The 25383-nt window shown below is 55.9% G+C and overlaps 1 protein-coding gene across 2 annotated transcripts; it reads left to right on the forward strand.

Annotated features, from left to right (window-relative positions):
• On the forward strand, positions 1–25383 carry RBPMS2 (RNA binding protein, mRNA processing factor 2). Of its 2 annotated transcripts, none has more exons than XM_035566635.2 (8): positions 1–383; positions 11325–11402; positions 12439–12477; positions 13039–13101; positions 13963–14113; positions 14717–14865; positions 23880–23953; positions 24192–25383. In XM_035566635.2, the coding sequence occupies exons 1-7, from the start codon at positions 324–326 to the stop codon at positions 23940–23942; spliced, it is 603 nt and encodes a 200-aa protein (XP_035422528.1). In that variant the 5' UTR covers positions 1–323; the 3' UTR covers positions 23943–23953; positions 24192–25383. The 2 variants fall into 2 exon arrangements, with proteins under 2 accessions (XP_035422528.1, XP_035422529.1); XM_035566636.2 differs by having other exon boundaries at positions 23880–23949.

A 25383-nucleotide genomic window follows, 5' to 3' on the forward strand; every position in this document is an offset into this window, starting at 1 on the left:
TGCGCGGCGGCGGCGGCACCGGGAGCGGCGGCAGCGGGAGCGGCGGGGGCTGGCGCTGGGGCTGGGGCGCGTCGGCCCCGCAGCTGCGGCTCGTTGAGCTCCGCCCGGCCCGGCCCGGCCCGGCCCGGTCCTTAACAGCGGAGCGGAGCCCGGGGGTCACCGCATGTGAACCGGGAGGGTAGCGCCGCACCGCCCCGCACCGCCCCCGAGCACCGGCACCGCTCCCCGCCCGGCCCCGCTGAGCCCCAGAGCAGCTGTGCCCCCTCCCCTTCGCCCCTCTCTTTCTCTCTCTCTTTCTCTTCCCCCTTCCCCGGTCCCACACCATGAGCAACCTCAACAAGGACACCGAGCACACCAACGGCGGCGGCAACGTCGAGGAGGAGGTGGGAGCTCACGGCGGGGCCGCGAACCGGGGCGTCGGGGGCCCGGAGCGCTGGGAGCGGGGGGTGCCGGAGCCTCGGGGGTCCGGGGTTTTGGGGATCTGGAGCATCGGGGTGGGGTGTGGGGGTGTTGAGGGACCCTTCGTTGGGCTGCGGAACCGAGGTCCAGCTGCAGGAGCTGGAGATTTGGGGAGTTAGGGAGCTGGGGCTGGAACATGGTGGGCATCGGGGTTATTCAGGGCAGGGTGTTCTGACTGACAGTGCCGATGTGGCGAGCACTGGGAGAGAGCAGCCCGGTGGTCTCGTAGCCTCGCAGGACAGGGACTTTGGTGCCCTGGGGGAGGGAGTCCTGTTCCCAAGTCCCCATGGTTGGTGGGACCAGGCTCTGGCATCCAGGCACCAGGGTGGGCTGTAGGGACAGATGAATCTGGGTGATGGAACCCATGCCATGTGTGCTGGCAGCTTGGCTGGGGCTGGAGAGAGCTGGGAGCTGCCCTGGCTGCTGCCCCCATCCCTTGGACAGCCGTCATGAGCCGGATCCTGTGCTGGGAGGGCTCATGAGGGTCGCTCATCCATAGCCACTTGCTGAAGCACATGGAGCCCAGCCCTCAAGGCTGCAGGTCCACTCTGGCCACTGGCTGGACATCAGCATTGTCGCTACTGCTGCGCCTTGGGGCGACGTTGGTCTGGTGGGATTGCCTGTTCTCCTCCATCTTGGAGATGGCGTTGGAAAAAAGCCTCGGCAGCGTTTTGCTGCAGTCCTCCGCACCCAGCCCTGGGGAGCGGGGAGATGCTCTGCCCCCTCCCCTCGCTCTCCTCCAGCGCGCCGTGCGCTCGCGCCGCCGCAACATGGCGCCCGGGCCGCTCTGCCACCCCCGGGGCTGGACAGCCCCCGTGCACCAGCTGCCTGGGGGCCCTTGCGACCCTTGGTGTGGAGTCCTGGGTAATGGGGTGGAATGGATGGGCAGGTGGTGGCCGTGGCTCAGCTTCTGCTGAGCAAGGCTTAGGTGACGCGATGGGACGTGGCTGTGATGCTGCTGGTGGCACGTCCCTGCCTCACTGGGCGGCACTGGTGTGTGTGGGTGGAGAGGGAGCACCCGGGGCCCCACACAGCTTTCTGGGTGCTCAGTACCAGGGGGTATCACGTGCACACAGAAGACTCAATGCGGCTCCTTGATCCGATTGTTCACTGGCCTGCAAAGCTTTCCGAGGCTGATGCCGGATGGCGCATCACAGCTCTGGCTCGGTGGCGGCCGGGTGAGCTCGTGCTCAGGGAGCCTGGCGGTGGCTTGGCCACTTGGGTGCTGGAAGCTGGCATGTTCTTATTATGTTTTGGGAGTCTGGTGTTCTCCAGGGTTATGCTTAGTGGCTGAAAAACAGAATTAAAGAGCGTGGGGCTGGCTCTGTGGCAGAGGTGTCCCCTGCTCTCCATCGTGTCGCCTCCGGCTGTGTGTGGGGAGGGGGACAGTCCGGCCCACCCCGCTAGCTCTGCATCGTGGTTTTGTTTGTCACCCTGCCCCCAGGGGTGCGGAGGATGTCTGACCGTCCCGGAGGTGGCTCAGGATGATTGGGAGGTGATGGGCTGGTGGGGGTGTCCCTGTGCCTGGTGGGGTTGCTGTTGGGAAGCCCTCCTCTGGGATCCTGCTGTCACCACAAATTATGGTGTTAGCTGCTCGTTGGGCTCCCCAGTGGCCACTCTGAGCCCTCCAAAGGGTTTTTTTGTGGCTGAGCAGAAGCCATCCTCTCAGCAGAGGAAGCTAATGGTGACACAAGGACCAGGAGCGACCTTGTGTTCAGGGTACTGCTGTGGTCTGGGGCTCAGCTGTGTTTTGGGCTAGCCCAGATGCTTGCCCAGAGCTCCCCTTGCTCTGGATTTGTTTGCTCCCTTCTGTCAATAATTGCATTTAATGCAAAGGCGAATCCTTCAATCCCAACACAAGTAGCAGGGAATGCCAGAATATCTTCCCAAGCTGCATTGATAATGCTGCCAGATCCTGGTGCTGTGGATGCACCCCACCCCAAGCCTCCTCTGCTGCTTCACAGAGCATTCTCAGAAGGGCACTGTGTGCCCCAGATGCAGTGGTATGAAGCTCCCAAATTCAGCCTCTCCCTTTATCTAATCTGCAAGCCCCCGCATCTCGCAGCCCCTTCCTGCCCGGTGACATGCGGAGGACAGGAATGCCTCTTGCTCCTCTCTGGGTCGTTAGTGGGAATGTTAAACAAACAGGGCCGAATGTCAGTCCCTGCTGTTCCTCACCCGACACCTCCCCAAAGCCGATCCCTCCCCACTTGCTGCTATCTTCTGTTTAGTTTTCCAGGCAGCCGCCAATCTGCATGACAGCATATGTCCCCGCACTCCCCAGGGGTAGTGCGAGACTGGCAGCTGCCTAGGTGCTGCGTGCCCTCGTTGTGCAGCCAGGGGAGCTTGCGTGCTCACCACCGTGCGTTGTGTTCGGGGCCTCTCTGCTGGGAGAGGGGCATCTTCCCTGCTGGTCCATGGCGAGGCTGTGGTGGTATCCAGCAGTTGGAGAATACCCTGCTCTGGGAGGCAGGAGGCTCTTGGCATCCGTGCAGCCTCTAGAAGGAGGATGGGCAGAGCTCTGGTTGGGCACGGGTAGCGAGTACTTCGTCCCTGGCCTTTCTTAGCTCTGTAGCATGCTGGGGCTGCCAGAAGCATCCAGGAATGCCACTGGTGAGCAGCCTGTGTTACGTGCTGGGTGGCTGTAGCCCTTCATGGACTGGTGCCAGACACTTCTTGATTTCTGTAATCTCCGCTTGAGTGGACCTAGATACCTCTTGCATGTGTGGATTCTAGCTCTCTGACTTGAAACAAATAAGATTAATGTGATTTCTGAAGTCAAATGACTTTGTGATGCTGCTCTTTGCTATGCGGAGCTTGCGGGTGCAGGGGCTGTGGTCACTACTTGGTAATCTTCTGCTCTGTCTGGTTGGTGATTCACTTCAGAGATGTTTCTGTGCATTGTGAGAGTATCTTCGATGTTAAACGCGGCTGTCTGTTACTGACAGATAGTTGGCCCAGCAAATACCCTGAAGTCACCGTGCACGTGGAGGGTCTGGGAACTGGAGCGTTCCCATTCCTCTTGGTCTACCAATGAGCTCTCTCTTCCTGGGAGAGGGATGTGGGAGTCTCCCTGTTATCTCCTCCTGTCCCGGTGCCCTGTCTTTGCTAGAGGAATTGGCACTGTGTGAAGTCGAGCATGACTCCTCAGTGCTGGTACAGAATGCTTTTGGAGCTGGAAGTTCTCGTGGGCTTGCTGGTCTCCGCCAGGTTAAGCTTTGCTGAGTCACGAAGACTGAGCTGCTTGGATTGTGGGGCAATGCTTCATTCTGCCTGTCCTGGCCCCGAGTGCCTGAAACAAAGGCTTAAGTGCTTCACCTCCTCTCTAGGAGACCTGGCCTGGGAGCTGGTCTTTTCAGATCTGGAGGAGAGTGGTCTCGAAAGCTTTTATGCTGTGGAATCCTAGAATGGTTTGGGTTGGAAAGGGCTCAAAGACCATCTAATTCTACCTCCCTGCTGTGGGCAGGGACCCCTCCCACCAGCCCAGACTGCCCAAATCCCACCCAGCCTGGTCTTGGGCACTGCCAGGGATGGGGCACCCACAGCTTCTCTGGGCAGCCTGGGCCATGGCCTCACTGCCCTCTGAGTTTCTTCCTTATATTTAATCTAAATTTACCCTCTTTCAGCTTAAAGCCATTACCCCTTGTCCTATCACCACACCCTGACAAAAAGTCTCCCCCCCATCTCTCCTGCAGCCCCCCTTAGCACGGGCAGACCGCTGTGAGGTCTGCCCAGGGCCTTTCCTTCTCCAGGCTGAACACCCCAGCTCCCTCTTCCTGTCAGGAAGCCCTGAGGTGTCTGTTCCCCACGTGTCCCTACACCACAGGCCGCCTCTGAAAGAGGGCAGTGTCTTCTACAGCAGCAGTTACTCTTACACAGGGATGTCTCATGTGGCAGAGGCCATAAGTGGGAAGAATCCGTCTGTACTTTAAAACACCCATATGTCACGTGGGATGTCTGAAGCTGAATCCCTCCTGTGCCGAGTGCTGTGAAGTCCCCCCTGGTTAGGGAGCAGGGCAGAGAGATGCAGCCCCAGTGCTGGAGATGCTGGGTTGGGGTCACGCTGCCGTGCATAAGCATAGTTGTGGTCCTGAGGCAGCCCAGTGTGTCTGGTGAGGAGGAAGCCTGGGGAAGTGGTGGCCCTCATGCCATGAGGGCGTCTGTGCCAGGTGAACCTGCCCTCAGTGTGGCAAAAGCAGAGACCATGAGCTTGGCAAGGGTACTTTGCCTGCTGTCCTGTAGGGTCCTGGCGTGGCTGGGCGGCCTGAGGGCCTGCTGTCCCGCTTGGTTCAGCCCTGATGAAGGGTGTTGTGTTGCGATGCTTTGGATGGTGGCAGGTGTGGAGGTAGGGCACTTTTGCAAGCTCTGGGCTCTGCCTGGTGTGTCCAGGGTGGCGAGGACTTCTTTGGCCCTGGGGCTCCCTCAGTTGCTTGGAGAAGTGGACAGGCACAAGATGTTGACCTCTGCTGCGTGCCCTATGGGAAGGAATGGTCTCAAGCCCAACCAGCCGGATGTTATCCCTCTGGTAGAACAGGGAGGCAGGATGTTGGTATGAGATCCTGCCTCCAGCCTTTCCTTGGTGTGATTGGTGCTTGCTGGGGTGTGTGTCTCTGGATCGTGGCTGCGTGGCACCACGTGTGCTGGCCTCGCACAACGCTCTCCTCTGTTCCTGAGCCCAAGCTTACCTGGGCACAGGCGGTGGTTGCTCAAAACCAAGGGACCAGTAGGACAGCCTTACTCATGTGGAGGACCTCCAGCCCTGCTGCGTAGCTCAGAACAGGCTGTGGACTGGTTGCACTTCCCAGTTTGGGATGGCATGTTTCCTGCTAAGGACATGGTGGGTTCTCGTGTTAGTGTGGGGTGAGGTCCTAGAACTTGGCTGCATATCAAAGCTTTTGTCTTGGGGGCTAACAGAAGTTCTCCTTCTGGGCTGATAGTCTTGCCTCTGCCTTGTTTTCTGTTTCTTACAGGCTGGCTGCCCACTTGGGGTCTTGTGGGGAAGAGTGCTGGGTGGAGGCCAGGGCTTGGTGCTGGTTAGGGTTGGCATTTAGGGTCTGTTCTTGGGTAGCACGGTCTCTCCCCACTGTCTAGTAGCCCTGTCTTGCCAGGAACTGGACTAACGCAATGGTGGCTCAGTGCTGTGGCATCCTACTGATGATCCCAAAAGGTTCCCTGGGATCAGGGTGATGCTCCCATAGCTATCATTACTAGCAGAGAGCTGCTGCAGCCCTTCAGCTCACCATTGCTCAAGTTTTGTGGAAGACTTGCTTGGTGTTGGCCCATGGAGATGCGAAGCGTGGCCAGAAGTGTGCTGCCCTACATCAGGCTGGTTTGAGGAGAGGGTCGTGTGCCTCCAGTTGTGCTCTGTATGTGTGAGTAGAGGAGATGTAGGACTGAAGGGTGCCCAGGAATCTGACTTGTGGCTGGGCAGAGACCTTGGACACAGATACCCTTGCTTGAGGACCCAAGGGGAGAATGTTCCTCATGAGTCCTGCATACAGACCGACACCCTGCTGCCAGGGCAGGAACTTGTCACATCTCCGTGTCTCCTGCTAGGAGAACAAATGCTTGGGTGCAGGCAGGAGGAGCTGGTCTGTAGAAGCTTTTCATGGTGCATGTGCTCCTGAGCCCTCCCCATGGGTGAGGCCCATGGCTCCAGCTGCTGGTGAGAGGTCTGTAGGTCCCTTGCCACCTCATGGTGGCACATGGGCTGCTGGAGCCCATGGGCTGGGTGGTACCAGTGTGGAGGTGAGCGTCCAGCGTGTTGTCTGTGCCACTCGTGTGTCTCCTAGCCCAGCAGACCTCTTGGTCAGGTGGAAGGAAGGGGGGATGCTGTGCTGGCATCTTCCTGAGCTGGGGAGCTGCCCCGCTGGGACAGTAACTGGCAGCACTTCCTCTGCCCCGGCCACGTCCTATTCTTGGGTGCTGCCCCGTTGTGCCTGGACTTATCGGCACCCATGTGCTTCCTGCTCCTCCAGGCAGGGGCTGGTGCCTCTCCATGCTTCCCCCCTTGCTTGAGCTGCTTCCTGCCCTGACCACAGGGGTGGCTGAGCCCTGGTGGTGTCCCCCTGCCTGCTGTGGGTTTGTTGGAGAAGGGTTGATCCAGCTGTGAGCAGAGCTGTGCAGAACACTCCAGCCTTGGGGGACTAGTGCTGGTGCCCAACTCCTGGTCTGATCCTCCGTGGGGCTCAGTGGTAGCCAGCCCGTGAGCTGCAGATCAGCTGCCTCTCTTCTGTTTTCTTTATTTGTGGGGGGTGCTTGATGTGCAGAAGAGCAAAACTGCCCAGGGCTGGCTCCACCTGGAGCAGTGGCAGGAGCCCTGCAGCCCATCTGGAGCGTCCCCGTCGGTTTTCAGCTCCAGCAGCAGCACTCCTGAGCCTTCCCCTCTCTGCAGCCGAGTTTTGCACGCTTGGCTCCCCGCCTTTCCCATCCATGCCTTATAAGTCCCTGCTCCTGGGGCTGCCTGCAGCCTTGCTGCATTCCAGCAGCCTCGTGTCAAGTGGCCACAGACACATTGCGGCCGCTGGGGCTCAGCAGCATCATGGGGGCTGCAGCCACAGTCCTTGGGGTGCTCGGTGCCCAGCTGGGGTTGCACTCCCACAGGAATAGCTGCAGTGCAGGACGTGGCTATGGGGCAGCTTGGCTCAGCCAGCAGGGCATCACAGGGACAGGGGACGGGTGATGGGCTTGCATGCCTGGAGTGGGGACAGCTTTTGGGATGCTGTCTGAGCTTGTTGGGTGCTGGGCTCCCTTCCTATGTCGGCACTACCCCAGGGCTCTGCTGGGGGCTGGAGTGGCCACAGCTTTGTGAAAGCAGGGATGTGGGAAATGCAGCTAAAAGCCTCATCCTGCAGAACCTCCCCTTCTGCGTCGCTTGCTTGTGGGAGGATTTGGAGCAATCTCTTAATGAAAGCCCAGAGAACTACCAGAGCAGCCTTGCAGGAGACGGGTGCTTGTGCTTTTGCATTTTTGACATAACTTGACCCTTGCTGGGCTGCAGGGCAGTGTCTGGCAGCTCTCAGGACTCCCCTTCGATCGCTTATTTAAAGCAGACATAGTCAGGAGATGCAGATGTACAGGACTTGTGCTGGCCTGAAACTTTGGTGCTAACACCTGGCTATGCTTGCACTGGATGTGTTTCTCTTCTGGGAGATGCAGCTGTGCAAGGACTGCTTTAGAGCCTCTGAGGATCTGAGCACTAACTGGCTTTGTCCTTGTCCCTCCCTGCTCCTGCGTGGGAAGCTGTGCTGGGATCCTCCCTCTTTAAGAGATGGCCTAGATGGTCTTGTCCCTCCTGGCACGAATCCTGTTTTCCATGGCTCTTCTCCATCTCTGCCGGGTGTTTGGACTGGGGACATCCCCAGAGGGGGCAGGGACAGGGAAGGGAGTGCTTTTTCTGCAGGGCCTCCAGCAGCGTGACCCTGCTGGGCTGTCCTAGGCAAGAGCTGCTCTGCTTCTCTGGCTGTGTGCATGGTGAGGAGCAGCTTGGGCGAGAAGGGGCTGCTCCAAGCTGCTGCCTCTGCTCTGCTGCCAGCCACTTGAGTCTCAGAGCATCAGAACAAGGTATTCCTGGAGAGCCTTCTGCAGTATCTTCTCCAAACTCCTGCTGAACACCACTTTGGGTTAGGTACTTTCTGATCTAGCCCCATACACACACACGTTTGCCCTGTGGCTTTTCTGGCTGCTCTGTGGGGAGGCTGAATGTCAAAGTGGATCCAGTGTTTGGTGAAGCAGGGCAGGCTGATTAAAGCACCCCGTTGTGGCATGATGAGTGTAAGGGCTGGAAGGGTGGATGTGTCACTCCTGGTGGCCTCAAAGCCTGCAGGACTTGAGCTGCGAAGGGGTGTCTTGAGAGTCCCAGTGCAGTTAATACACTGGAAGATGCTTGTCCAACCCCTTTATTGATGCTCTTCTATATAATTCCTCTTTCTTGGGTGTAGGAGGCTGGACCAGGGCTGCCCACGGTGCATGCCCAATGCTTAGACTGGCGAGATGCCTCCTGCTCTCTTCCTGTTGGAACACCGTAGATTTCCTTTGCTTTCTGGTTGCTGCTCATCTCATGCTCACACCTGGTCTGAGAAATGGTCTCTGGCTTGCCTTGCTCTGTTTATAAGCCTTGACTGGGTCTCTCACCAGCCCCAGGCTCTCCTCCCTGAATAACTTGGTCCCACTTCCCCCTGCCCTCTGCCAGATCACTCACAGATGTGCTGAATTGCAGGGATCTTGGAAAACCACCCACTTGGTCTCATCTCCTTTCCTAACCTGTTCTTCTGAGCAGGGCCCTTCCTTAGTCTGTCTCAAGACCCTTGGGGAAACCTCACTTGCAGATCCTAGCTGGTGGCATGCAGGACTGGCCAGGCTTGCTCTGGGGCAATGCCGGTCCTTGGAGGGTGCTGTGGGTCCCCCTTCTAAAGCCGTGTGCAGTGACAAACTGAATCTGGAGGCCAAGGGAAGCTTTGAAGCTTGTGAAAGAAGGTCTCCTGTTCCTGTCCTTGGCAGCAACTGATGGGGACAGCATTAGGAGCTTGTTGCCTCTGACAAAGAGCTTTCCTAGGCACCTGTGCTGCTCTGTTCAGGCTGCTGTAAGGGCTCTGAGTAGCTGACTTCCTCCCTCCCCAAGCAACTGCACATCTTCTATTCTGTCACGCCTGTCGCAAGGACTTACCCAGCCGCACATCACGGGACCATTTAGAGACCCAACAGGGATGCAGATTTCTATCTGCTTGGAAGAAACATCCATTCTGGGGGCTGAACGCACTCAAATCCTGAAATATTGAAAAGGGATGGTGCTTTCACATGGCTGAGGCACATGTGTGCCACCGTGCTCCACGCAGTCCTCCCCTGCAAGAGATGGCTGTGCGTCTTCTGGAAACGTGCAGCAGCTGTTCTGCATAGCTCAGGCCGAAGCCCAAAGTCTTTGAGGTGCTGTCGTGGCTTGCTGGCTGCCACTGCCCGCTCTGCCTGGGTATAAAATGGCCCCAGAGGAATGCATTGAGACGTCACCCGAGGTGCTGGGTGGGATGGGAAGACCCCAGGACTGAGCCTGGGAATGCTGGGACTTGGGATAGAAGGGATGCTCAGTGGCTGCATCCCAGATGTGCTGGACTGGAGAAGGGCTCTATGCATTAACGGGGGTGGTGGCAGCCTTTGGTCTCAGGTCGTAGAGAGAAAGAGGGGCAGAGCACCCCAAGACTTGGTGATCACCGTCCATCCTGGAGGTCTTACGCTGCCACTTGGGCTGATGTGATGGGTGTTGCTGACCTGGGCACAGGAGCACAAGGAGACATGTATTTCCTGTGGTAAAACAGCAGAAGCTTCCTTGCTTGGAGGAGTCTGGATCTGGCTACTCCCAAAGACCCACAGGGTGTGGAGGCTGTGCTGCATGCCTCTTTTTTTTTTTTTGGGTGTCCACAGCTTCCAGCCCAGGAGCAGGGCAAGAGTGTGCTGCTCGCTTTGGTGGGAAAAGAGGTTTAACGAGGTGTCAGGTACAACCCCCTTCCTCTGGGGAAGGGGAAATGCCCAAGCACAAACTGAAGTGTGGGAGCAGAATGCTTCTGCCATGGGAACGTAATGGGAGTGTAAACTTCCGACTGGAAGTGGGCCAGGAGAAGGGCTCTGCTCATGCTGTGTCCACCCCAAATGCGTCTGGTGCAGTTTGGCGTCACTCTGAGCACTGATGCCCTACTGCTGTCCCATGACCTTCCAGAGACATGTTTGGGATTGCTTCAGTGGGTGGCATAGCCAGGTAATTAAGAGCAAGGAATGAAGAGCTCCATCTTGTTCCCATAGTTTTCTGTCTTGCTTCTCTGTTGGTACTGGCTGAGTTGAGCTTGCGGTCTCCTGGTCCTTATTAATGACGACTAGTTTCTTGGTGACCTCTGTAGTGCATAACTTCCCTTTCCAGCTCAGTGCTGACTTACAAGAAATCTTGGCAGCTTTGTTGTGCTGCTTCCTATGGAAATAGGCTGGCAGCCAACATCTCCCAGTGCAGGGAGAAGGTGGCTGCGATGGTCTGACTTCAGCAATGTTCTCCATCAGCCTTTAGTACTGCTTCATCTTCCTGGCTATTCATGTGAATTCTATCGCTGTCGGTTGAAATTTTCCTCTGGTACTGGATTCGTGCTTGTACAAATGTGTTTGGATTTGGTGCATGATCTCTACGGCTTGGAAGGAGCAGCGGTCTCCTTGGACTTGGTGCAGCACAGCTGGCTCATGGCTGGCTGTAGTAGGATGGACACTGAGTTGGTTTGAGAGTGACTCCTGAAAGGTCTGGGGTGTGTTGGTGAAGGAGCTGGGGTGGACCCAAAATCACCCTCCCAGTGATGTTCTGGGGCTCTTGCAGAAGTAAAAGATGTGCATGTAGTAGTGGGGTGGCTCACAAAATTGAGGGCTGTCTCTGAATTCATGGCTGAAGTGAGGTGCCAGGATGGGCTAGGGAAAGGAGATCAAGATCTAGCACTTCATGTCACAGGAAGAGCTAGAGAGACAAGTGGGGGTTGTACCAGTCTCTCCTGGAGCTGTGAGGTGTGTTACTCTCTGCTTTAGTGCTTTGGACAGTGTATGGTCTTGTCTTAGTCATCAAGGTCCAGGCAAAGACTGGGGCTGCTGTCCATACCCTGTTCAATCCAAACTGTTCTAGAGTCTGAATTTTTGGAAAGGTCTAAGTCCTCTAGGGAAAGAAGAAAAGGACTGGGTGCATCTCATCTGTGACAATCCTCTAATATAGGGAAGTGTGAGTGCTTGTGAGGCCACCTTTGGTGCGAGATGCCCTGCCTCCATCACACAGAGCTTCTGAACTGTCCTCTGTATTCCCACTTCAGTACTAAATGTCTCCTTTCAGTAGATCTCATTGACCCCTCTCCTAGGTACGGACTCTGTTTGTCAGTGGTCTTCCTGTGGACATCAAACCCAGAGAGCTCTACCTACTCTTCCGACCATTCAAGGTAAGAAAGTCTTCAGATTTGGGCTTTGGAGGGAAAGATGCTATCTTATGGCCAGCCTTGCAGAAAAGACCTCTGCCAGAAGGAAGCAAGAATGAAGTGGGAAGTGAGGCCTTTTGTGAAAGCTTTGGGAACCTGTTAGGAAATGGGGCTGGTATCCTGTGGGTTGTGCTCAGCTTGGCAGCCTCCCTTAGAGCCTGTTGTTGGAATCATGCTGTCTCCAAGCCTGATGCTGTTTGGTCAGCACTGCTGCCTGGCTGGACCAGCCCTTCCTCTGCCATTTGTCCTGACCCAGTTACTATCCAGCCTTCACTAGGTGTCTCCTCTCTGGCCACCTTGGGGTCTGGGGTAGCATTTCTCCTCCCATGTACTGCTGCTCCCCAGTGCTGGGGGGGTGCTGGTGGCTCTGTGCAGCTGCTGGAAGTGGCCAGCTCGAGGTTCTGGAAGGTCTAGTCTTAATGTCCTGGAAGTCCTTCTGCAGTCTGCCTATTTGTGGGTGGTTGGCTCCGAGTGTTTAGTGTAGGTGAGCTGGCTGTACCTGGTCTGGGACCTGTGCTGTACTGCTTCAGTGATGCTGCGTACAAATCAACCTGCTGCTGCTTGCAGCTCGTTTCTGTGCAGGACCTGGGAAGCTGGGGAATGGGGAGAGAAATTTGCATCAAAATGAACCTCTTCCCCAGGAGTCCTTGTTTGCACTCCTCTAGCACAGGGTGCTCTGTACTCCCTGGGTGCTACCCAGGCAAGGGTTTCATATCTTAATAGCTTGACAAGGAGCTGGAAAAGAGGGTTTCTTCCTGAGCGGACTAGAAGAATGGGTTAGTTGAGATACCTGCTCTGCTTTGTGACTGATCTGTCGTCTTTGGTGGGAAAGAGAAGGATGCCTCCCTGGGAGATGGGTTAATGTATCTACCTCTGCTGCAGACCTTGCCTTGTGGAGGGTTTGGTGCTGCAGGAACTCCTGGAACTGTTGCATCACGTCTTGGTTGTAGCTTGGCTCCTTCAGGAACCTGACACCGACTTGCTTTCTTCCTTTCTCTAGGGTTATGAAGGGTCACTGATCAAGCTAACATCAAAGCAGGTACCTCCTTTTTCCAGCGCTGGGGTATTTTTGGCTTCTGCTAGATGTGCTGGGAGGGAAGGGGTACAGATGCCACTTCACTTTTTAAAGCATTGTCTGTGTTCAGCACCACGTACGCAGCTGGGTTCTGCTCACTGCCTCCTATCCTGGTGGCCCCAAGCTCTCAGCATGTGCTGAGCATTTCCATATTGCCCATGGCTGGCCATGTTGATGGGGGCTGCAGGAGAAGTGGTACTTCAGCCTCACACCAGAAAACCTTCCCTAGACCCATCCTAACCAAGGCAGCAGCAGTTCCCTTTGTGGGCAAGGGGGACCTTTGATGAGGGGCTGCTAGGGTGAAAAGTGCCCACTTGTGTAGGAATGCCAAAGCACTTGGGTGTGGTGGGAGCAGACAGAGCAGGGGTCATTGACCCAAGCCCCTTCAAGCTCTGGCTGAAAGCCCTGTGCAGCTTCATGTGGTTTCTTCTGCTTCCTATAAGCTGTCTAGGTGAGAGAGGGTGTCAGGGTGGTCTGAGGAGTGGGAAGAGGCTTCCAAACTGAAATCAGCATTGTTTCTTTTAGCCAGTTGGTTTTGTGACCTTTGACAGCCGGGCTGGTGCTGAAGCAGCAAAGAACGCCTTAAATGTGAGTACTAGGAGGGCTGGGGGCTGTACACCCTGCAGTCACTAGACCTGGAGCTGTGGGCAGGGGTGATGCGTGGCTTCTCTGTAGCATGGGAAGGGTCAGGGAGTCTCAGCTGTGCCCACAAGTATGAAAGATAAATGGTCCTGCAGCACCAGGCAGGCAGGAGAGCTAGTCATATGTAGGGCTGATGTCAGTTGTGCTTGGCTTGGGGTACCTGATGCAGGGTCCTCTGGGAGGCCAAGCCTCAGCGAACAGGTACAGCAACACCCAGTGCTCTATCGTGGCCTGTGGTGCTCAGCCTGTGTTCTGCAGCAGTTCTGTGGGGCTCTAGGTTGTGCTCACCAGCCTAGCTGGGCAGTGAAGCAGGCTCGCCGCAAAGCTCTGTCAAATGGCTGTAAGGCTTGCTTGGTGCTGGCGGCCTCGTTTAAAGCCTCACTTACCAAATGTCCTGATGGAAAGCGTGTTAGTTCAGCAGAGCAGGTCCTTGGCAGTCCAGAGTGCAGGACAGGATCTCTGCAGCCAGAAGGTACCTGCTCCAGAAAGATGTGGCAGAGGAGAGCAGCCTTCCCACACTGATACTTCCATGGCAGATGAGGCATTTTTCTTGACCAGCACTACATCACTGCTCTGCTGGCTGGCAAACTGCACTTAAAGAGCAAAGCTGTGTCCCTCATCTTGCAAGTAGTGGCCTTGGGCCAGCTAAACATGGAAATGCAAACATGAGGTGACAAGAACTGGGTGTGTGACTGCAGGGTGATGGCCCTGATCCCCTGGTTGGGCTCTGCTCCGTGAGTAGCTGTGTCCTGTGCTTGGATGGGAAACCTTTCCTCTGAGAGATTCCTGTGCTTTCTTCTGTGACAGGGCATCCGCTTTGACCCAGAGAACCCTCAGACCTTGCGGTTAGAGTTTGCTAAAGCCAACACAAAGATGGCCAAGAGCAAGCTGATGGCCACACCAAACCCCACCAATATCCACCCTGCCCTGGGCGCACACTTCATTGCACGGGACCCCTGTGAGTATGCTGGGGGGGGCAGCTTGAGGCAGTGTCTGGCCCAGCCTGGGAGATGCCTGGCACTGGGAATGCTGGTGTCAGAGCTTGGTGCAGCCAGGGTAGCAAGGGAACCATAGCCACCTATGCTCTGGCTGAAATCTGTCAGCATATTGGGGTTGCAGGAGAACAACAGGCATCTGCCAAGGCTTCTGGCTAACAACAACACTAGAAGCATCGGGAGAGCAGAGTTGGTTCTGGTAGCTGAAGTGGTACTGCTCAAGTGCTTTAAGCTAGATGCAAAGCATAAAGGGCTGGTCCTGTGCCATGCACCCTCAGCGTGCCCTGGTGGGGCAAGCAGCCCTGCTGAGCCTTGGTGGTGGCCCAGGCACGAAGCCTAGCACCCCTGTGGGGTGCGGAGTAGGGATGGGACATGCTCCTGGCCTCTGCTGGCAAGGCTGGGAGGCCAGAGGAGCAGAATGCAGGGGACTACCTGCATTATATATTTTAAACCTTGCTGGGACAGCAATGCAGAGTTTTAGTTTGGGGTGAAAAATCCAGAGTCCATCCCTGGAGGCTGTTGGCTTTGGCAACTGAGAGGCTGTCACCTTGTCTCCCCCTGTCCAGATGACCTGACTGGAGCAGCTCTTATTCCAGCGTCCCCAGAAGCATGGGCTCCCTACCCCCTGTACACCACGGAGCTAACCCCAGCCATCCCCCATGCCGCCTTCACGTACCCGGCGGCCGCTGCTGCGGCCGCTGCTCTTCACGCTCAGGTGAGTTGCTTGCCAAGAACTGTGCTCTCCTCTCCCCCCTTCCCCTGGTTCTTGCTTTCTCGGGGTTCTGCTTGGCCAGCTCGACCCTGGCCTCTGCACTTTGACTCCTGGGCAAAGCCTCTTCCCAGTTGCCATGTGCAGGGGCCCCCAGCCCTGAACAAAGCACAGGGCAGATGTCAAAGCCATAGCTTGTTGAATAAATAGGTGACCTGAGTGCAGCCAGAGCTCTGCGCTGGTTTCTGACCCTGCAGGTCTAACCTTCCTCTGGTGCCAGACAGGCAGCTGGAGAAAGTCAGTGCTCAATTTTTGGCTGGCTTTGGTACCTTTGGCCAGAGAACCTTGTGTGACTGCTGGGAGGATACCTGATGTGCCAGCAAGTAGAATAGCTAGGAGATGTCCTCCTTGAAGTGAAGGCTCAGCTCAGTGCTGAAGCTCAGGGGCTCAGCTGGAACCCTGTGGGCCAGGTAGCTTAGAAACAATTATGAAGCTGGAGGGGAATGTCCTGTAGGGAATGAGTGACCAGAGCCCTGCCAGAGCAAGGAGCTCTGGTCACCATTAGCCCCTCTGGGCGCAGGCTAGAGAGGGTCACTTGTTTGTGGGCCTATGGAGATGCTGGTGGTGGTGCATCCAGCTGCCTGGTGTCCCTGGGGTATGCTTGCTGACAGCAGGAGGTGTAGGGGTGCCTGTACTGGTTTGATACTGGAATGTTTTAATGTACTGAGACACCGCCACCCCTGTTGAGTATAACATCTCCTGAAGCTGGGGAAATGCAAAAAGAAAGCCAAAGCAGAGAAGATATGTCATCACCCCAGGTTAAGGTGCTTTGTTTGGAGAACTTGTGTAGGAGAACCTGGAGCCCCTGTCCCTACCCTGCTCGGTGTTATCACCAGCTGTGCTCTGCCTGCTTCTGTCTCTGCTCCTGTAATAGTGCCAGTGGGGCCAGGACAGTGGGGCTCTGGGCTTAGTCCCCAGAGCATCGGGGTCTAACCTCTGCTATTTCTGCCCCACCAAGCAGGGCATTTAGCTCTGCTCTCCCCTGCTTAGCTTGAAAGGAAGAGCTGTGTCCCATCACCTTGTCTACCTGGCCAGCAGTTGAAGTTGGCCCTTCATCATCCTCTTGCTCCTGCAAGCATCTTGACTGTAACTGAATGGCTTCAACCCCAGCTTGTGTCCAAATGCAATATGGAAACACTGGAGGGGATGCAAGCTTCTGGCCTGCATAGGCTTGTCCTCTGCTTCTTTTGGCCTTCTGCTGGTGAGCTAGCAGTGGGCTGAAGCTCCTGCAGGGTAGGCAAGAAGTATGTGGGGCCTAGGGCAGGACCAGACACTGGTCCCGTCTTTCAAAGGCCTCCAGGTAGGCTGGTCCTTCACTAGGTCCATCCCAGTCAGGAGGTTTTGTTTGCTGGTGTTCTCCAAGAGCTATTGATGGTGCCCACAGCTCCTGGAGCATCTGAATGTGCTCTGCTCCTGGGCAGCCCAGGGGAGCAGAAGTCTCTCCTTTCCATCCCTGCCCCTTGCATAGGGTGGAGGAGCCAAGGGCTGTTGCTGCCAGAATTGCCCCAGCAGGGAGGGCCAGGAACACTCCCTCCGTTGACAATCAGGGGACAATTGAGGAAGGTGAAACCATTACTGTGGTTCCTTCAAGGATGATCATCTGTGACTGTGCAGGGACAGAAGGGTTAGACACCAAAACTTTATGGTGTGTGCTGGGCGGAGGAAAGAACTCTGCTCTCCCAAAACGAAGGAGGCCTTCAGCCAGATCTTCTCCCACTGGGGTTTGAGTTCATGTCCTCCAGCTGGTAAGATACTTGTTCTGGACAGGCAGCTTAGCTATCAAATAAGTCTTTTGGCCTGCAGGATGACCCCTGAGCTCCAGGGAGCTCTCAGGAGGACAAGGGACTCCCTGCCCAAGCAGGTCTGTAACAGGCTATGCTCCTGTAAGTCCTAGGGAGCCAGTGTATCCCCCCCAAACTGCAGCCAGGGCCGGCCCTCTTCTGAAGAAGAGCAGCCAGGCTGGCCAAGCAGCCATGGGTGCTCCTCGCTGCGTTGTGCTTGAGCTGGCGGTGACCTCGCAGGAGACATTCTGGCGCAGTATACGTTACCAATAAAGTTTTATGGGGTTAAACATTACTCAGGGTGGCCGCTCTGAGCTGCCAGATCTCTAGGCTGGAGGCCGTTCCCTTGCAAAGCTGAGGCAGGGTGGAGTTGAGTCAGCGTGAGATGAGATGACTTTTGCTCTCAAACGGGGCTGAAAGCTGTAGCCTTGGTCTTGGTGTGCTGAGCCCTGTGTTCTCCCTGGTAAGGCTGGTTCACCTCGCTGTCAGTGTGGTGGACACATGGGCTGTTCTCCAGGGCAGCAGCAGTTCTTCCTCTGGAGACTGGTGTTGGCTGGAGGGCATTCATGGGGTGCCTGGAGCTGCAGCAGCTCTATTAATCGCGGAGGGAGCGTGTAGGTGGAGGCAGCAGTTAAGAGAGCTTGTGGCAAAAGGTTTAAACTCCAAGAGCTCGTCCTCTCGCATCTCTGTGCTCAAGTCTGAGAGGAGAGTGGCTGCTGTCCGTGCTGCACCAGTGCAGCCTTCTGAAGAGCTGCTCGGAGGGCTGGCAGGAGGTGGCGAGAGGCTGCTGGCCCTGGCTCATGCACCGGGTGCCCTTGGGAAGCTGCGCGCAGAAGACTGACCGCTGCTCCTGGCACCGCTGTGTCGCGGGGATGGGGTCCCTCTGTGCTGCCGGTGTGACTGTGGCACTGCTGAAAGCCTCTACCTGCGGGGACTCCACTGACTTTAAGACTGTCCCATCTGCCTTCCCTCCCTCCCACCCTCTCTCAAATCCCTCCTTTGATGTCCCTAGTGAACTCCAGCCATGATGCCAGCGCAGGCTAGCCCTGAAGCTCAGAGCTGTCCCTGGAGATGGGACGCCCTAGTGATGCCTTATTGCAGCTAGTGGAGTGGCTGTACTACAGCTCCATTCCTAGAAGTGTTAAGCATGATGGCAGCCCCGTCTGGAAAGACTGGTAAGGTAACCATCTCTCCTCCAAGGTGCACCATGGGATTTGCAAGCTTCTGCCCATCTCTTTAGCCCGTATCTCCTTGCCCACCCAGTGCATGGGCCTCACGCTACCCACCCACCAGAGCCTGGGGAATGAGATACCAGGCCTTCTTTCTAACCCACATCTCCAACTTGGCAGCACATGACATGGCGCACACAGCATGGCACCATCTTACATCAACTCCTCCCAGCTGAGCCAGGCTCAGCCAGGTCCTGCCGGCGGGAGGGGAGCAGCCTGGTTGAGCCGGGGCAGAGATGATCCTGCCCCTTGGCAGGAAAGAAACCTGGTTTCTCCCCAACCACGACCCTTCGAGGGCAACCAGAAATACACCTTGACCTCACTCCTGGCACACGGTGGGGGAGGTGAGTGACGTGATAGTGATAGCACACGACTAAATTCTACCGGGCACGTTAGACAACAGCACTTGCCGGTCACTTTTGTTCCAGAATTGCATATCGGGACAGACCCTGCCCCTACTCATGGGTCTAATCTCACCTCTTTCCTCTCCAGTTACTGGAAATGGAGCAAGTTCCTACCTGGAGCTTGGCTTCTCTTTGCAGCCTGAAATCACAGGCAGGATGTAGCTCTCGTGAGCTGCAACGAGGGAAAACTGTGGCCTGGGAGTGGTGTAGGGAACTGGGAGGCTGGGAAGAGGGAAGGTGGCCCAGCCTGGGACTGGCTGGCAGGGAGGATGGTTGCTGTGGTTGTCATCTACTGAAGGAACTGAGTCTGGGATCACTTCTCCTTGCAGTGGTTCTGGGTAGACTTTTTTTTCCCCCTCCCCTTCTTTGTGGTAGTGATGTTGCGGAAAGACGTCGTCAAGGATGGAGGCTGAGGTCTGCCTTTGTCCTTGGGAGACTGTGGGATGCACAGATGTGCTGAGACGGTGCCCTGGGAAGAGGGAGGTCTTTCCACCAAGGTGGAAACCTGGTCTCTCTAGACCTGTTGCACTGTTTCATCTAGTGTCTGTGTGACCGAGTCGGGCTGTGTTGTGTCTCTGATGTGGAACCGTGGTTTTTAGAGTGTCCCTAAGCCAGCCTCTGAGTGAGCACTAGGAGACACCAGGGGCTCTCAGTGCTCTTCTGCAAAGTGATGCTTCCAGCCGTGGCAGCACCCCTGAGGGCAGTACTTACCCCGAGATCAGCATAGAGGAGCATCTCGTAAACTTGTGGGTAAGGCTGGTGGCAGTCACTGCATGGTGCATGCAGGATACCAGACAGGTGCTGGGTACCCAGCAGGCAGGCTGTGGCTGATGCTTCCAAGGCAGGGAGCAGATCATGGACTGAAAGCTCCCAGCTGCCCATCCTGTTGGGGTTAGGCTGCCTGAGGTGCCATCAGAGCCTCAAAGCTGCTGCCAGCAGCAGAAACATGGGCTGGAGGCTTTGAGGAGTTGGTGAAGGTGGGCTTCTGAAGCTGGGACTGCCCAAGGGAGTGGAAGGTGCAGTCCCAGCTCTGCTTCGTGGCTGTGTGGTGGTGACACAGAGCCCAGCAGGACCCTGAGGCTTCCCAGCATAGAGCTGAGGCAGAGCCCATCGATGGAAGAGGAAGCCAGTGCTCTGAGTAATTCTCCAACCTTTCCCTCTTGATTGCTGCCTAAGCTTGCCCAGGGCAAGCTGCATCTGCTGAGCTGTGGCTGCTGTTGTGGATGGACATGAGGCTGGTCCCAATGGCTGTTACCGGGTGTTGGTCCTAAAGAGCTGAGAGCATGGAGCAGATCTGCTGGGAGGGGTTCAGGTGCTGCACTTCTCCTCCAGTACCTGCCTCCTGTTGGGATGCTGCTGTCTGCTGTGATGTGTGACCACCTGGGTGCCACCAGCCTGGCAGAGTCTGGGAGCGGTGGGCACGATGGCAATCTGCAGACCATGGGCATTTCCCTTTGTGTACCACTTGGCTTGATCTTGGGGTCCTGTCTGCAAAATCTGCTGGACTTCATATTGTGGCAGCTGAGCTGTGATGGACCCTCCCTGCGATGAGAGGTTGGAAGCCACGGTGGATTTCCTGTGCGTAATAACCCATTGCCTGTTTGGGGCTGTCACACAGGATTTACCAGGATTATTTTTTCAGGGCTTGGATCTTTATAAGTGTGAAGAGTACTTCAAGAACTTCATGGCTGTGGTGTTTGCCTAAAATCCAGTGACTTAGTGCTGGCTAAGGAGCCCTGAGCAAGCTCTCCCCGAGCCACTTGTTTCCTCCTAGACAGAGAAAAACAAATGTGAGATACTCTTAGCTCTTTAGGGTACCTGCTGAGCAGCTGTTCCGTCACACCTGAGGAGTGAACTGGACCAAGATGCTGTCAGAAGGGACTTCCTGAACTGCAACTGGCACAGCTCTCCCTGGCTCAACAAATGGAAGCAGCCCACCTCATTTATGCTCTGGGAAAAGGACACATGCTTGCTTGAGGTTTCCAGTATCTGCAGCATAGGCAGTTGACCCAGAAGGTTTCAAAGCATTGGATGCTTGTTGAAATTCCCCTTCTGAGGAACAGGGCTGGATTGCTGCCTGTCCTCCTCCATGTGCTTCTCTGCACGGCGCAGGATGTGCAGACCCTCCCTGACAGCAGCTGCATGGGGAGCGCTCGGTTCAGCTGCAGTGAGGTTTTTCTTGGTAGGCTGAGCTGCTTGGGTCTTGCAGAGCATGCAAGTGCTTGTGTGCTCATCTCCTCAAGCCAGCCCTCTTGCAGGACCCTGGATGCAGGAGGCTTGGCTGAAGTGAGACTGGAAGTGTCCGGAGAGCCCTGCTGGCTGGTGTCAGTGCTTGTGGTGTACCTCTGCAGGCTGTCCTCGCCTGTTGTGGGTCGTGTTCCTGTCTGCTCTGCTTCCAGCTGGAGCAGAGCAGCTCTTGAGTGAGCTGCTGATGTCCTACCAGCTCCCAGGAGCCCAGAGAAGGGGCTGCTTTGTCCTTGCCACACAGGGAGGCCTTTCTGGTACCTGGGGAGCTGCCGGGTCTGTTCCGGGGGTAGGTACAGCTCTGAGCTCCCTGAGAGACTGGGGCTGACTGTGGGGCAAAGATGAGCAGACCTAGAAGTAACTAAGGAGGAAGGATGGGCTGTCTAAGCTAAAGATGGCTTGAGGATGGCCATGTGTATTTGGCCTGCTGTTTCTGCTCTCCATAAGGAAGGCAATCAAGAGAAAGGGCTGTTAAATTCTGATGAGCACAACCAGGAGAGCTGAAGCAGACCTTCACAAGGAGATTGGAGCCCTGATGGGGCAAGTCTCTGCCCCCATGTGCTGATCCTGTTGTTTCCCCCGGCTTTGTGAAGGTGGCAAGTGGAGGCACACATTGCTCTTCTCCAGCTGTTTTCTGGGACCTGAGGCAGGCCGCAGCTGGCTGGCGGTGTCTGTCATGTCCCTGTGGGCAGGCGAGCAGGGGATGTTTGCAGTGGTGTGGCCAGACTCCCTTCCAACTGTGAGCTAATGCAGCTCCAGAAACAACTGTGTGTCTTCCGGTAAAAGCCTCCCTTGCTCTAATTCCCTAGTGCCATGTTGGATATCTGTCCCCATTCCCTGCCTCAGCTTCCCACATGACGGATAGTCCACTTGGAGAGACAGCAGACCTCCCCGAAGCCCTCAGATACGGGCTCCTCCAGGGAAGCGCTCTGACCTGGCTTGGTGCATCACAGTCCTTGAGACAACCCTGCCATGTCCTTGTGTACCTGGCCTTCTCCTTCAGGTGGCTGCAGTGCTCCCATTTGCAGCACCTCTGCTTCCCGGGACAAGCAAGGTGCCCAAGAGATGTGACAAGAAAATTGTCCTGATGGGCTGTTGTTTCCAGCAGTGTCCCCCCTTGGCTAGCAGATCTGGTTCTTCTAGTGCTTCCCGCTGGTTCCTAGCCTGGGATGTCCCTGCCCGGCACGGAGAGGAGGGCCAGCAGAGATGGAGGTTTATTTGTGCCAGAGCTGTGAACAAGCAGGATTTCTGTTGAACTGGAGGTGCTGGAGGCTGTGGGTTGCATATGGGGCAGGAGCTGGTTTGGACCCCCTGTGGAGGGGTGGGAGAGCCACCAGGTTTGGGGACCGGGGTGGCTGCTTTGCATGTGCTTGCACCAAACTGGGCAGGCGCAGGATGGTGGCTGCTCTCGGGGTTAAGCGCTTGCAGCCTTGTGAAGGACGGGGGAGTTTCCTGTTGCTGCTGGGCAGGAGGAAACTGCTTCCAGCTGTCGAGGGGAGGGTGCTGGAGTGGGAGATGTCAGCCAGTGGAGGAGGACCTGGGCTGTGGCTTTGCTGAGCGAGCACCTCCTGGTGATGGGGGGAAGGGGCTGATCCTGCCCTGTCCTGGTGCTGGCAGCAGCTGTGGCAGTCCCATGAGTGCATCAGCCCTCTTCAGGCCATAGCAGCACTGGGAGCCTGCCTGGCCTGTGCTGGTGCAAGGAGATGGCTGTGCCCTGGGGCACTGTGGTGGCAGTGGAGCGAGGATGTGGCTGAGCTGGGTCCATCTGATGCAGGAACCAGAGCCTGGCTTCCAGCAGCCCTCGCCTAGCTGAGGAAACCTGCAGGGCTCTCTCCTTCTGGGAGGCATCACAAGAAGGACCCCAAGTCCTCAAGCTCCTGCTCGGGACTGTTCCGTTAGCGGTGTCACAGCTCTTGTGCTGGTGGAGGGAGGATGCAGCCATCGCAGGCAGCTGTGTTTTCTGGGAGGTGTGACCTTGTTGTCCCTTCCAGCCTCTGTAAGGAGGCTGCCGTATCAAGGTGTTGGCACTTGCTGTGTGTTTCCGTGTTACAGCAGTGTGTGCAAAGCCTTTCCATCAACAGACAGACTGCTTCTCCCAGGGAGTGGGGTTTGGAGGGGCTATCAAGGAGGTTCCTATCTTGGAGAGTAATTCCAGGGCTGTCACTGAGCCTCTGGCTGTCTTCAGAGCTCTGAAGACCTGTGCACAGCTCTTGGAAGGTCTTGTGCAGCTGGGGTCAGGGACACAGGTCTGCATCTCCACTGCTGGATGACTTTGCAGCAAGATTTCTGCTGCATGCACCCCAGTGCATCTGTTAGGCAGCATGCTGGCTGCAGGAGCAGCTACCTCCTGTTCCCCTGCATTGCCGGCTGCCATCCCAGCCTGCAGTGGCCCAGCCCCACGTACTGGTCTTGCAAATTGAACGTGAGCATCTGGATGTCTTGATGCTATTCTACTGGATGTTGCCAGCTTGCTGCCTCTACTGACAGGCTGTAAGTGCCTGTTTGGTTTCTGTACCTGTCTGCTTTTTGGGTCCTTCCTTGCCAAGGAGCAGCCCTGAGCAGCAGATGCTGCTGCAAAGACCAGGGAAGCCTCTGTGTCTTGCTGGCTTGTTGCTCTACAAGTTGTTCCTGTGGTGTGCTCTGCCTGGAGCCTCTTTGGATGGCTGGATCATTGCTCTGGGTCTCTTCCATTGCAGATGAGGCAGGTCTTAACTGTGCCAAGTGGAGGTTGCCTGGTTCAAGTGTGTGGCCTTGTGGTGGCTGAAGGCAGAGCAGCCACCACACTGAGGTGGTGTGTGCCTGCTATGAGCCTCCTCTGCCCTGCCTGAGCCTGCACTGGGAGGGAGAGCTCCAGATTTGGGATGTAAATCTGGGGTGTGCCCCCTCACGCACAGCTCCGAAGCAATAAGCTTCCCATGTGGCTTGGTGGTGAGGACCCTTCCTAGCCTGGATAGTGCTGCCCAGCATGCTGTAGCGAGCTGGGTGTGAGTTTGGATGCTATTTTCTGTCTATGGAAAATACTGGGGATGTTGAGGCAGGCCGTGAGAGGGGGGAGCGAGCTCCCTTCAGAGCTGTGGGATCCTGCTGTGCTTCTTAAGGGAGGACATGGTAAGGTCCTGGTTCCTGGTGAGCCTCAGCCTGTCTGTGCACGAGCCGCCAGCCCTTGGGGTGCTCCTTGGGGCACATCCTTTCCCATGCTGGAGCCTTCTCTGCTCAGGGCGCCTCTCAGGCGGCCTAATGGAGCTGAAGGTTTGCAATTATTCTGGATCACGGACCTCTGGCGCGGCTTTCTTTTCTTCCAGATGCGCTGGTATCCTCCCTCTGAAGCTACCCAGCAAGGATGGAAGTCTCGTCAGTTTTGTTAGTTTGTTAGTAAGTAAGTAATCGCTCCTGGAGCCCTGTCCTTGTCCTGCCTGTCCTTGAGCTCTGGTGGGAGGAGGGATGGGGAGCTTGGGCTGCCGCCAGCCCTACGCACCCCACGAAGGACGTGCTTGGGTCTCGTTAATGGGTGGCGGGGTCAAGCCCCGCTCCCCGGGTGGGCACGGGGGGCATGAGGTGACGGGACTGGGGCACGGATGCGTCCGGCCCCGCTCACTGCTGCCCCCCTCCCGCAGCGTCTCTCCTCGGCTCGTGTTCCTCCTCCCTGCCTCTCCGCGGAGGGATGTGCCAGGGACGATTGCTCCAACTCCTCTCGCTTTGGTTTGCGGCCAGCGGACAAGGCGCCCGGCCCCGGCGCATCCCCCTCCGGACTGTGAAGCTGCCGCGCGCCGCCTCCGTCCTGCTGTCTCTCCGTCCGTCCATCCCCAGGACCTCTTCCCTGGCTGAGCTTCACTGTCCGGCCGTGCCGAAACCCGGCCGGGGTGGCAGGGGCTTGGTGCCGGGCTCGCTTTGCCTGCGGCTCGGCTGAAGGAAACGAAAGGCAAATCGGGTTTTGCATGTTTTCTGGCATGAATTAAAACACTTAACTTGTGTATGTGTGAGTGTAAGTTTGTTTGTTCTAGCATTTGTGTAACCGTTAGCAACAGGTCTTGGCCCAACGGATTGATCCATCAAGGTTTTCATCTTGCGTCGGTGAAGACTTGGCTCTGAGAAATACTAACTGTCCTTGTCTCACCCCTTCGCCCACCTCCGCCCTCCCCCTTCCCAGTACAACCAGAAGAATTTGAAAAATGTTTATTTTTTTTTCCTCCAAGTACGATGCACTGGGTTTCTGTTCTCATCCATTCTCCTGTTTTAAAGTCAGGGTTCTTATATTATTTTTTCAGACTGCTATATATAGAAAGGCTGTAAAATATCTAACCTCTTTTTTTCTTTTTTTCCACATCCCTCTGATTGGAGAGCATCCAGTCCTGCCAAATAATCAGCCATCCTTATGGGAATACCGAACAAAAAAAAAAAAGTACGAGTATTTTTGTACCATGTGTAATAAGGAAATATTTATGCATCATAAAGAATTTCTTGTGTGTTTGTGTGCAATTAATTATTATTATTATTAAAAGAGAAATTGTAATCCTGTAAGATAAGTTAATGTTTAGTTAAAAGCTTGAACAGAGAAGGGTTGTCTTCTGTAACAATGATTCAGTCAGGCATAGTAAACAAGAAATTGTGCAATTTTTGTTTTAGCATCTTATTGCTTGGTATTGAAGTGCTTTAAGTATTATATGACCATGGCTGTCTCGCTTGTATTAAAAGATTTGAGAATAAGTTGCTCTATACTTGCTGATCCTATGAGAATGTGAAACTGGATAATATATGAAATGCAACAAACAGAAAAAAAAAATATACCCAGAGGCTGCTGTGACTCTT

This window comes from Cygnus atratus, chromosome 11 (genome assembly GCF_013377495.2).
Source record: "Cygnus atratus isolate AKBS03 ecotype Queensland, Australia chromosome 11, CAtr_DNAZoo_HiC_assembly, whole genome shotgun sequence".
Taxonomy (NCBI): domain Eukaryota; kingdom Metazoa; phylum Chordata; class Aves; order Anseriformes; family Anatidae; genus Cygnus; species Cygnus atratus.

Excerpts from the sequence above, each read along its gene's own strand:
- RBPMS2 (XM_035566635.2), top strand. The coding sequence starts at position 324 with ATGAGCAACCTCAACAAGGACACCGAGCACACCAACGGCGGCGGCAAC. Across the intron at positions 11,403-12,438 it reads TACTCTTCCGACCATTCAAG|GGTTATGAAGGGTCACTGAT; the intron begins GTAAGAAAGTCT and ends TCCTTTCTCTAG. Across the intron at positions 14,114-14,716 it reads CTTCATTGCACGGGACCCCT|ATGACCTGACTGGAGCAGCT; the intron begins GTGAGTATGCTG and ends CCCCCTGTCCAG.